The sequence below is a fragment of the Drosophila persimilis genome, unplaced genomic scaffold, assembly GCF_003286085.1.
Source record: "Drosophila persimilis strain 14011-0111.01,24,50 unplaced genomic scaffold, DperRS2 tig00000002-arrow-pilon, whole genome shotgun sequence".
Classification (NCBI taxonomy): domain Eukaryota; kingdom Metazoa; phylum Arthropoda; class Insecta; order Diptera; family Drosophilidae; genus Drosophila; species Drosophila persimilis.
Window position 1 is genome coordinate 10,304,315 of NW_020825289.1, and position 13,051 is coordinate 10,317,365.

At 47.6% G+C, this 13,051-nt stretch overlaps 2 protein-coding genes across 2 annotated transcripts in view; one reads left to right on the plus strand and one right to left on the minus strand.

Annotated features, from left to right (window-relative positions):
• The window catches only part of LOC6590114 (LIM and SH3 domain protein Lasp), a 37,388-nt gene that overhangs the window by 14,814 nt on the left and 9,523 nt on the right, over positions 1-13,051 (minus strand). The window contains exons 2-5 of the mRNA XM_026985850.1: positions 2,245-2,371; positions 591-1,204; positions 396-528; positions 45-244 (exon numbers count right to left, since the gene is read on the minus strand). Of these exons, the coding sequence (XP_026841651.1) occupies positions 45-244; positions 396-528; positions 591-1,202 (945 nt within the window). The 5' untranslated portion in view covers positions 1,203-1,204; positions 2,245-2,371. The remainder of the gene's footprint in view (positions 1-44; positions 245-395; positions 529-590; positions 1,205-2,244; positions 2,372-13,051) is intronic.
• LOC6590117 lies at positions 2,583-6,386 on the plus strand. The gene is made up of 4 exons (XM_026985853.1): positions 2,583-2,811; positions 4,285-4,412; positions 5,924-5,977; positions 6,039-6,386. Exons 1-4 carry the CDS (start codon positions 2,619-2,621, stop codon positions 6,312-6,314), a joined length of 651 nt encoding a protein of 216 aa, XP_026841654.1. The 5' UTR covers positions 2,583-2,618; the 3' UTR covers positions 6,315-6,386.

Sequence of the window (13,051 nt, forward strand, 5' to 3'; positions counted from 1 at the left end):
CCATTAAATCAGTCTGTTGAATCCTAATGAATCCCTGTCCTCACCTCTGTGCTGTCCTGCAGATTCATGTCGGGCCTCGGCGGATAGCGCGAGCAGCTCGTTAGTTCCAGCTCAGTGCCGACGCCTCTGCGTCCATTAGCAGAACCACAGCCGCCCGTCTCGTGCTCGGAATCGATTTGAATGGCGGTGAGCAGGGGCTCCTCCAGGGAACTGAATAGCGGCTCACTGGGACCAGAGTTGTCGCCTAGTCGAAGGAGAGCATACAACAAAAGATGCAAAAACAGGGTTGAGTTGGAGACGGGGAGCAGATTGATTAGTTGATTAATTAAACGAGCTCTAGCTGCAGCTCTGGCTGTGGCTGTGGCCCGGACATCCATCAACCAATCAATACATACCCAAGTCCAGGGAATCGCACGTCTCCGAGGTGTCCGTGTGGGTTACGTTCGTGATGAGAGTGCTGGCCGAGTCTGTGGACGTATTGATGTTGGTGTCCGGAATAGAGGCCGACGATGTGCCCATCACCACCAGCTGCAAGGCATGCAAGGAGACCCACGTCACATGAGGTCTACAAAGGGATTTTTAGCACTCACCTTGGGCACCCCACCTCCCACGCCCACGCTATGCATCGCCGGTCCGCATCCACTCACGGAATTGTGGTAGGCACTGGACACGGGATTCAGGGCCAGACCGTTCAGTGGCGTCGCTGACGACGAGGATGTCGAGGCATTTATCTTGTTCTTGATGCTGCGACCGCTCTTAAAGTATAGCCGCCGCAGAGCCGTGGCCGTCGACGAGCCGGAAGTACTGAAGCCATCGTTGTCCGACCCGCTGGAGTTGCTGCCGCCGGAGAAGATTCCACCGCCGTTCAGAGCTGCGGCCACTGCTGCCCGCGTTGCCGTTGGGGTGGATGGCTTCGACCTGGACGCGCTGCTGGTTGGTGAAGCCACATTCGGGACGTTCCTGTTGGTGGGACGCGGCGATGAGCTCGGACTGGACACGGCCTGGGCCAGAACGGGAGTGGAAGTTTGTTGGGCGGACGAGGATTTCACGTTGGAGCTGCCCCCCGATGTCTGGCCCAGAGTCAGGGCCATCATGGCAGCCGATCGGGTGCTCATGTAGCAGGCGGGCGGCCTGGATTTAATGGCGTTGGAATTGCTGTTGGTTCCTCTGCCCTGTGCTGCATTCGTTACGGCCGCCGTCATGGCTACGGGGAGAGATAGAGCGAGAAAGAGATAGAGATCAAACGGGAGTTTAAGTCAAGTTCAAGTCAAGTTGCGGTCTCTGCTTCCAAGTTGGCTCCCAGATTGCTTCCGTCTGGCAGCAATGCTCTTGGTATAGTAATCGCACAAGCAAACACGGCTGACCTCACCGCTGCCTATCAGTAAAGCCCATCAAAAGGCCACCATTCGTCTGAATTGGCCACAAGAACAGCCAGCCGATTGTCCCTTGGGGGTCCTAAATCAACAAATATAATCGATAAACTATGGCGTGACAGAGGCGCCTCCCTGCCAGCCCCAGCCACCCATTTGTCGCTCACATGTTGCTCCATTAAGTGACTCAGTCGCAGTAGGGGTTGCTCGATTATATTCCATGTGGAGGGCTGGGGCTAGGGCGGGGCTTGCAATATCCGCTGGGGACTTTCCCGGTTCCCAGAGAGAGAGAGAGAGGGGCATGGTGGATTTTTGCACGTAAACAAAGCAACATTTTCGTGGAAACACAGCCAACAATCAAACAGCATTGAGATAATAATAATCGAATTCCATTCCACAATTAATTGATGCGGGAAGTGGACGTCGCTCCTGTTGTTGTTTATCCGATTGCGGTATCAATGAGATTCCAAAAAGGTTTTCAATAGAAAGCAAGTATTTCCCACCTCTGATATATTTATAACGTTTTGCACTCTTTCAAGTAGAAGAAATTGCAAATTTAAAATATATAAATTAGTCACAAGAAAAGCGAATGGAAGATGGAAAGGCAACCGTTGAGAACCCCCTGGGTTTCCATAACGACCCGGTAACCCAAATACCAAGCGGCGGCAGTCAAAGGTCAAGAAACCCGAGTGCCAGAAAAGAGGTCGATTCTGGCGAAGACTTGGCCCAAAAATCGCAGAAAGTTTGACAGGAGCCGGAAATGATATGGCCTCAGCCATTTGCATATTTTCGCTGTACATTATTTACCCGAATCCGAATGTCGCGAAAAGTGTGTCAACTAGAAAATGAGGGAGAAAATGAGTCTGGTACGTACCTTTGGTGCGGCTCCTGGACGTGGTCGGGGCAGGCGCAGCTGTTATAGGCGCCCCTGAGGCTGAGGTGGCGGGGCGCGCTGGACTGCTGTCGCGAAAAATGGGGGAGCCGGGCACATAGCGGTCAGGCTGCAAACGACACGAAACAAGAGAAACGTTTTCCCATAATTACAGTTCAAGTCGAGTTGCATTCAGAGGAAGGGAAACAAGAGTTCTTTATCGGAAACCCGATAAGATATGTTCCATACGTGTGTGTGTAAGGTGTAGCATGTGTTGAGTACTGATGTTTATTGTGTATCGCGAATGGGCAAACATCATTCAAGTGTCAATCATCTCGGACAGCAATCGAACTCCGCTCGAGTCAGTCAAGTGGCAAATGCCAACGCGCAACGCCGTCGCAGCCGTCAAGAAAGGCGCTTCGAACAGTCAGAGCCGGAAACCAATAGAAGTCAAAGCGGAGCTCACAAAGCGTGTCATCGGCATCGGTATGGAAAAGATGTGTGGAGTGTCTAAAGCCCCCCTCGTGATGGGGCTCTGCGTCGCCTTACTGTCGCTGGCCCTCACAAACGGTTCGTCCACCCGCCTGCTGGAGGGGTTTCCCCGAAAGCAAACCTAACCTTACTCAACCGACAGCAAACCCATCATAATCATAGCCCCCACCATCATCATCGAACAACAACAACCGAAATCATTCTCGAGTGTTCACTTAGCAGCTCGTTTTCTGTAGAACTAAATTAGCTGTTTTATGGCGAAATATAGTGTTCAACGACTCATAAGTCACCGTCCCCGAGTTTAGCGAGAAAAATCAGGTGAATTTTGAAATGTTCTTGGCACGATTGGCATACTCATGGATCGCTCTCGACACGGACAGGGGACCTCCAATTGATTCAACAGAACTTTGCCATCCCTCCCATGCCATTTCTATTCATACACTTTTGGGAAAAACGCACAATTCCGTTCAGTTCATTTCTTTTTCTGGTCAGCTCCGTGCTGGTCTCTTCTGTTGTTGAGTTCAGCTGTCGACGTCACTCGCCTGTGGCCGCATTCAAATTTATTGATTGCCACACAAAAGATGATACAAATCATTTCTCAAAGATCTCCGAGTGCAGAGCTGTACAGTGGGGCAGTGTCTATTATTTGAACCACAGGAACAACCTATTGGAATTCCACTAAGCAATGCACTCTGCGGTGCATTTATCTATTATCTGCCCTATCTACTGCAAACATAGTTAGGTCTTTTGATTTATATTACTTTACAATGTTCCTTATCTATAGCAAATATCATATAACTAATACTCAAATGTTGCCTGATTTGAGCCCACTGTGGCCGTGGCGATGCCCGTGTCCGAGGTGATATAATTGCCTATCTTTCGGATACCGCGAACCGAAGCGAAGTGTGCCAAGAATCAAGTTTTATGCAGAACTCAAAATGCAAAATCTCTACAGAAATAGCGAGAGTAGACAGCGCAATTCTTGGTAATTGTGGAGGATTTGATTTGGTCCCCGAGGGCGCCCCAAAGACTTTTGGGCCAGAGAGTGATGCCAAGAGTCTCGTGTCATCGGTCCGTTTACAAATCTCTGGGGTGTAGTGGGGTGGGGGGCCCATTGACGTCATTGTTATTACACAAAAAGGCGGATTCGAATTTAGAATAGATCTTTGCATGCGAGTTTGTGGGGGGTGGGGGGTGGGTACGGGCGATACATGTCGAGGACGTTGTCGTGCCACTTGGCAAACAGACAGAAAGTCTGCTGCCAAAATTCTCACTTTAATTCAATTAATTATTGTGTTTTTATAGATGCTCATGCTTGTTGTTGTTGCGGCCGCTGGGGCTATTAATAAATTCTAAGAAAAGCACAGCGACAACATGCACAAATGATGATCGTGATGATGATCAGCAAAAACACATTCGAATATACTAAATATACATCATATTGAAAAACAACGAAACGAAAGCGAAAGGCAGAGCAGCGTCATGACCTCGTTCAATATTCTCTATGTCTCTCTCTCTCGCTCTCTCACTATCTCTCTCCCTCTCTTGCAGCACTCGAATGCTATGTTTGCACCTATTTGGACGGCTACAGTGATGACTCCTGTGTAAGGAACGCCAGTGCCGTCAAGGTTCTCAACTGTCACAAGAAGTACTGCCTCACGATGCGGCAGGAGTCGATTGTAAGACTATAGACTTTCCTTCATTTAATACCATTTCCACTTTTTGGTATCGTATCAATAGATCTAGAGCTAGATTCGCAGATCTAGTTTCGGAAACGTGCTGGCAGACGTCGGTTTTCCCTGAGCGTGAGTCCTTTTCGAAATGGTCGTAAAAAGTCGGTGCGGAACGTGCCGCAAATGTTTCCAGACATGGCCGCCACGGCCATTGCCTGGCGTTTAACTCTTCACGTATGCTGGCAGCACAGCACCCTCCCGCGCACACAGTTGTAGCTGTTGGGGCACGGCAACAAAGTAGTACATGGAATGCCTGATTTTTATGCACCGCTACAACTTTGTTGAAAAATGTTGCCATTGCGATAGTTTTGTTCCTGCTGAAATTAGCGACTCTCACGTAGAGCAGGGCAGGCCCCAGCAAGCCCAGTGCAAAAGAAAGCGACCATTAACTAGCTCCTGCCTGTGGCAGAGCCATGATACTCCAACTAATTGAATTCAGACCTGGCCTGGCCCACGCGTGGCCACGCGGCGTATGAGCAATGTCTGACATCTGTCTGTGGCTGGCCAGGAGTGTCAGCTGTGTGCTTTTGTTTGTGTGGCCTGGCTGCAATCAAATGCAAAGTCAAGCACTTGACGGAGAGCCCCTGTTGAGTGCTCATCCTCGGATCCTGTCCGAGTCCTAGATTGTTTTCGTGCTATTGAAAGCTTTTCCCGCTTTAATTTCACACTCTAAGCAGCTCAAATCAAACACAAAGAGTGCGCGACAGTAAAATAACCAGCCCAAAAAAAGAAGGGAGGCAGCCAAAAACAGACTGCATAAAAAATCCATTACCATAATTTAATGGAAAGCCAGAAAGGCGTATAAAAAGCAGCCCCCACATAGAGGCACAGGCACAGCGACACTCTCCCCCACACACCCAACCAGCGACACCCAGAGGAGTGTCTGAGGCTGGCTGTGGCGCTGGCACTGGCTTAAACTGGCTTACATGCCCCACAAAGCCAACGTTGTCGCTGCTCGAGTCCTCAGCCCTCCGTTCTGTTTGCATAACCAGATGAGTTTTAAAATTTTCAGGCGCCTCATTAGATGCCCCAAAATTGCTGATTCAATTTGGGAGGCATCAAAGACGATGGTCTAGCTGGGATTAGGCTGCGATTCTTTAAAGTTCAGGGTACAGTATATAGGCATATAGGAGTCCATATTCCATGCAGTTTGTTTACTGCTTTGCTTCATGGCAATTAAAAGTTTGTGCGACTCGTCCCCCTGGTCTCTTCTGGTCTCTGCTAGATGTCTCTGATGCATCGGATGGGGGGAGCAACTGTGGAAGGCAAGCCCCTTGCCCCTAGTACAAAAAATCTTAATTTAAATTCCATTCAGAGAACGGCAATAAACGAAATTCAAGTGAAGGCCTAATTGTGATGAATGCCTGGCAATATCATTTATCAGGCACTCGAAAAGTTAGCCCATGTGGATGATTCCACAACCCTTATTGCTGTCTACCATTCTGCTTTTCTTTCAGCGCAATGCGAGCAAAGTGATATCCTTTTTACGTGACTGCCAGGACAGGCCAATGGTGAGTGGAGCCTGCCCAAACTATCCCTTTCTCCTGCACCTTATATACGGACATTTGACAGATGCCGAATGGAAACACGCCGGACGGATCCTTCCGCACCTACTACAGCTCCTGTCAGCAGAACCTCTGCAACGGTCACAACGGACGCCTCAAGAACTCCACGGGTGGCTCGGCCAGCAGTAGTGGCATCCACAATGCCATTGTGCCGGGCAAGAATGCGGGCCGCAGCAGCCATGGCAACCTCCATGGATTCGGGGCGTTCGGGCTCGGCCTATTCATTCTGTTACCCATTCACCTCCGATTCTGCTTGCCCCAGCTGCAACTAGCATGGGCATGAGCATGAGCGTTGTCCAAGCCAAGGGGAAACGCAGCAGAACGCAAAAGTATGGAATAAAAAGTTCGAGCTCTATCTGTGCTGGCGTTTTATCTCTCGGTGTGTCCCTGCAGGCAATTAAAACTGCTTTTAGGCCTCGAGGACACACACACACCCACAGGGTATAGGACTAATTAGTGCTTCCCGAGGGCTGTAACATCCTTTGACAGCCACCGAAATCGTATTACAAACTTTTGCGTGGTTTCGCGGATTATTGACATGGGAGCTTGGAGCCTGGATGCTGGAGCCTCGATGCTGGAGTTTGAAAGCAAAAGGCCAAACCGCACCACACATCGGTAATTGCATTGACCGCCAGGCTTTTAGGCTCTCAGCATTGGATGTCTCTCTCTATCTCTGTCTGTCTGCTCTCACTTCCGGCATATCCGTGCCGCCGGTGTCCCTCATCAGAATCGAATTTTATAAAATACATGTACATAGTCCAGCTAATAGCACTTTTGCGTCCCACTAATTGTGTTTGTCTAATGGTCCCGCTGACATCTTTACGCATTGAAACACGAAAATTCAAGTGCAAATTTTGCAAAAATGCCTATGAAAATTATTCAAAACCATTCCCAGAAGGCTGTACCCAGTTGAAGATATATCCCATTAGCTATATGTGTGCTCATTTCTCTCTCTCGAGATCTAGTGGAAATTTTTGCAAACAACCAATTCAACTTCAACTCGATTCAACTTCCAGAGTTGCTTTATTTGGATTCCGTCCCAATAAATCAGAGAATTTGTCGAGTCCTTGTCCATACGAGAGTAGGTACAGTGCACCACAGTACAGTGTGACAGGCAAGTATTTTGACACTACATGCCATGAGGTATGTCGTTTAAAACAGGTCAAAGCAAATCACGACGCTAATGGAAAGACCAACTTCTGTCAATTGAAACTGTAAATAAATGAATATGTTTTCAGAGACACTGTACTTGTGTTTGTCTAGTACATGGCTTCTCACGCATCAAAGTTGCCATGTGTGGCGCGTATGTACACTCGAGGCAGCGACAGTTTCAGTTCTCGTTTTTGGGGGTGCTGTGCTACTCCCTTGACACGCTTTTGGCGCTTTTGCAGAGCGCGACGACAAAAAGCAAACAATCAACAACAGCAACAACTTGAACAGGAAAAGTGACCTGGCACGCCCCATGCCGCCTCCTGCTAGCACATCAACAAAAATTTAAACTCGTCTACGCGGAGGCAAAACGGTTCAACCGATCCGCCCGACACGTGTTCTGTTCAACTTTTTAGATGGATAAGCTCTTTAAACGCAAAGAGGTCAGGAGGCATGAGGCATGAGGCCAGAGGGGCAGATGGAAATAGGAAGCTTATGAACAAGTTTTAAATATTAAATATATATGTATATATATATCCATTTTATTGCGCCAAATTGCACTCAGCGAAATATATGAAATTACCAGGGATGCGACCACTTCCATCCACTTTGTCAAATACGAGGGAGCAGAAAACAAAAGGCAAAAAGGCAACAAAGGACACGGTTGCCTTTTCATTTGTACAACTTGCTCTAACCTCAATATTAAATATTCCCCTAATTGAAATGTTTCCAGGAGAAGGAGCAACAGCCGTGCAAACAATTATGTTTAATTTATAAATGAATGCAAACATCCATCCAGGTGGAGAGTGGTGGATGGGACATACTTAAGAAACGCTCGAGTTTCGGGCGGAAGTAATTTTTACTCTGCAAATATTGACTTGATCCCAATTGCGAGTCACCCAAAGAAAAGTTGAAAGCATTCCTCCAGTCGACGGTCCCGCGGAGGTGCCACGATGTGGGTGGGTTGGGGTGGGGTGGGGCGTGTAGGTGCAGGCGATGCTCACTTGACAGTTGGCCACCACAGCGGGCCATAAACAACGGAGGCCCCCAGAAATGGGTGGCCACGTCTGTGGTTCACTTTGTTCTTATTTACCGCCAGCCAGCTCCCATTGCGAGCTCAGGGAAGACTACCTCTTGAACACCCTTTGACATTCATATGGTATGTGAAAAGAGTTTTCTGGGATTACCATACAAGATCTTGTTGCAGCAAAAGGCGACATTTAATGAAGCAGACTCTGCCCTTGATACTCACTACGAGTAGACAAGCTTATAGGAAAATACGGAATGCTACATACCCTCTGGCAGGGCATAAAGAAGGTGTGCACTTGCAGACACTGTAAATTTACTCGACTTGAAATGGGGACGCGCCGTCAGATAAACGCTGACTATTCTGGATGGTGGAATGGAGGGATGGAGAGGGGTCCACATTTCTGACTCAGCGGGCTGTCTTTTCTGCTCTGTGGTCTCCCACTGCTCCTCGCCCACAGATGGTGGGGGGATTGGCAATAGTTGAGTCCGATTGTGATCCCTTGGTCTGGTTATTGCCAATTGCCATTCGAGAATGGCTGTCTTTAGCCCATCCCCGATGCGAGCCAACTCCGGGCATTCCATCAGTGCGTTGAACCCCCTCGGTCTGGACAGCAGTCTGTCCGCTGGGTCTTGGTCTCGTTCTGCTCGTTCCGTCTCCCTTTCTGGGAATTGAAAATAATGGCACAAAGCGAGTGAAATGCGTGCCGGAAACTATGGAATGGAACCCTTGTCTGCAACATCTTCCCATTATTATGGCACTGCACACAGTCACAGTCACTGTCACAATTACAATTGCAATGCAGCTGTGTGTGTCTGCCTGGGACTGGGACTGGGGGACTCTCCTATAAAAAAGAACAGGCAATTTATTATGCCCAAAAGGAGGAAAGCGAAAACACCTACCCTACCTATGAACAATCACACACGGACAGAGAAATACTCAGTTACGGGCCCCCATCAAATGTAAGTGCCCGAGTATGTGCTATAAAAATCATTTTGACAAAAAATTCCCCATAACAATAACACAAAATACAGAATAAAATTAAAATTCAACCAAGAACAACATGAATAATCGAAAAACAAGATAAAGCAGCCGAAGGCGGAACCGGGCAGAGTGAAAGTCGCTTGATTTATGCCCTCTCCTGGTAGGGCAGCGGAATGGAAATCACAGCGCGGGGAATGTGGGAAAGGAACGCAAAAAGCGGCTGCTGCAGCGGCGACCTGGAAATGTGGAGCACGTTCCGGCAAGTGGGCGTGCAAGCTGCCAAGAGGCACGTCCATGTCTCCTTCCCTCTTTGCATAATATTAACATACCATTTTTCCATTTGTTTGCATATCTTTTTGGTTTTTTGGGTTATCAATGAATAAAATATGAAATCAAATTCCTGGTCTCATTTCGACGTAGGAAATGGTAATTAAATAATTGAAGCATTGAATTAAATAAGGAAAGTAATTAAATTCAGGGAAATTCTGCGAAAAGACCGCCACGAATAGAGTTCGATATGGATAAATGTGCTTTATACATTCGTACATCCGATGTAAATACGTAATATGTACGTTTCTACCCACAAATTATTATTATTTGTGATGTGTGAAGGATGCACACACACACAGAAAATGGATTGCCCTGAATGGTGTGTGGAGCGGGCGTTCATTTTGTAAAAATAATTGCTTTGCTCACGGATTTTTACAGAAATGATTATTGATGAGCACTTTGGCCTATTTTATCAAAATCAAACCCGACGCGACAACGTCACCGCCGGCATCCGTCCGTCCCTCTGTCCGTTTGGTTTGCCCGTCGCCGGCAAATGAAGCGTGAAATGTGGCCCGACAACGCGGGCACCGCGCCAGCATACATTAAATCTTTCGAAAGTTTTGCATCAGCTCCCCCCCACGTACACCCTCTGGCCGAGTGCTTAGCACACCTCAGGGCGGGGAAAGGGCCGATTGGATGGGGTTTTTGGCAAGTGCCGAGACGGCAGATGACGTCAAGAGGCCGGCACGGCAGACATAGACCACAGACCAATCCGACTAACCATCCGACCAGCCATAGATCCCCCTCGGACTGTGTGTTCCTCTGTAGGCGACACTTGCTTCCAGGAAATCCCCATGATTCACTCGAGGATGATGTCGCCGCGGGCTCGGATTTACTTGAGATGTGTAAACAACACAGTCACTCAAATTTCACGAGCCCTGCGCGATGATTCGATGAGGAATGAGGAAAATGCCAGGAATGCCAAAATATTGATGGAAGTCAAGCCGAGGCTTCGAGGCTTTTAGCCAGGCGACGCGTGCCAATCCGCAAGATCTTCTCCCATGTACGAGTACACTTGTACGTGTGTGTGTGTGTACACGGATATGTGTGAATGTAATTTCATAGCTGACAGACGACGCGGCATTATCTACTCTATATGCGAGTGTGTGGCAACAAAGATCGCCTGCTGAATGACCAGACACATTTATTTGTTGCCGCTGCCTCATCTTGACAATCAATTAATTTTCCCCCTCCCCCGCTCCCACCGCTCCCTGTCCCTCTCCCTCTCCATCTCCCGCTGTCGACAAAGGAAAGTGGCGTCGCGGGCGCTAATTGTTTTTAATGCAAATGGCAAAGGATTTAATAGCGAAGGCGAAACACATTAAGAATGGATTTTTAAAACCATTTCAATTATGCCACAAGTTCCCCATCAATCTGGCTGCGTGCCTCTTCTACTTCTGCCGCCTGATGACGCCTCTGTTCCAACGGCGATGACGTCAACGATTGCAACACTCTTCAGCTGTGTAGCCAGTGCATCCCGTCTCGGCCGGATTTGTCTGCGCCAAAGTTCACTGACACTTTCATGAGTTTTCTTGGGTCGACGAAAATAGTTTTTCCACATTTCGCATTCGACCGAGTGGAAATGAAATCCCCTTGGAGCATGAATAGAATATTTCAGAGCAGTGCTCGCTGCCAAAAGCTTACTGTTACACATTCATTCTGCGAAACAAAGTCCAGTTATTTAAAATGTGGCAAGAAAATAATCAACAAGCAATTCAAACTAGAAACAGACCACAATTCTGCTTCCTCTCTGCCTTTGCCTGCCGTAAATGGCCGTCCAATTGGTAATGGCTCGACAGAAATCCCACATTCATATTTACGAACCATAAATATGGACCTGTACTGCCAAAAAACAAAAACGAAAAGGAGGTTAACCAATTTGTCCGCTTGCGGCTGCTGTAAGTGACAACAAAAGAGGTGGTGGAGCCGGCCAAGGCATTGTAGCTTTTTACAAATGAGTTTCCGTATTTCATTCGGATTCCATGCATATTGCATTTTCTATAAATACAGTATTTGCCAACTGTTCTTTTTTATTTTCACTCTCAAACTGAGTCAATGCAGTGCGTGGGCGGAGGTGCACATGCAGCTGCAACAGCAACAGCAACAGCATCGGGGTGGCAGCATCAGCACCGAAAATAAATTTCAAATATGTCACAAGCAAAATGAGATAGAATTTTTAGGCGAATATTCGCTGTGCCATGCTGCGTGGGCAGCGATGGCCAAATGCAGGGGAAGTCAATGCGCTCTAGCCGAAAAAGTGAAAGCCAGCATCAATCATGTTGCTCACATGGGCAGGCGAGGGGATAGAGTTGTCAATCGATTCGCAAGAAGTTCAGGGTTGCCTACTGAACTGAACTGAACCGTTCGACAATAGTTCTCTACGATCCAGACTACAAGTTGGCAAAACAATAACACTCCCCCACACACCAGACGTGCGATGTCTCAGCTAATTTTCATTGCCACAAGAGCGGACGGGCGTCCTTCAGGGCCTGCCAAATTCTAAATTTTGGCTAATTTGTCAACAGCCCCCCAGCATTATCCGCACATATCCGACAATTTGGGTAGAACAAAACATCTACCGAACATCTACTGTGCACATTCGCTACTTACACTATATGGATAGTACGGATTGAATTACTGGAACCATGTGTCCGCTATAGAGAGCTTAGCTTTTACATACATATATGGGCACGTAGCACTTTTATGTTTTGTATGCAAATTCCAGAACCCCAGTGTGTACCCGTAAGTAAAAACGATGCCAGAAGTTCCAACTGACGAAGCAGATATGCGATACACTGCATCAGCAGTAACCCACCAAGATGAGGCTCCTCCGTGCTTAGCCGCCTCCTTTGGCACTGACTCTTGGCCTTTCGCAACCTTCTCGAGCCAAGGCGAGCACTTCAGAAAATTGAAACTTTCAGTTTTATGCCACCATCGAGCACACAGCTCAGTACTTTTACATGGCCAAGTGCAACTCTTTTGGCTGACTTTTCAATTTTCTAATATGCTTTAAAGCTTCTGCTTGATGCTGCCGGGAGCGGCGCCTATTGCTTAATTCGATTTGGCTTGACTTTGATGCTGGCAAACTTCATTTGTCCGACTCTAAAAGCGTGAAATAGGATTAGGCCGACAGAAATGCATCAAGCAAACTTAAATCCATTTCTAGTTGGGCAACGATACGAAGTACAAATTAATAATCTGTAGGAAATCAGATTTGAGAGGAGCTAGGGAGGAGGGCGTGCACGCAGTTTATGGAAGAGATGCGACCAAATCCAAATTAAATTAAGACTGCCAGATGTATTCCACAAATAGTTACTTTGTGCCAAAACGATGACGGGCCAATACTTTTATCCAGGCTTGTAGATTGATTGTGTAGATTGTTCGGCGCCTTAATGCAAGTCTGTGAACGAATTGTATTTGGTAAATTTTCTTTACAAGAATCCGAAAGGATCGAACAAGGTGAAAATATGCAGCGTACGAATTAACAATTTTACCATTTGGTAACTTGGTAGACCATTTTTTTGTGAAGC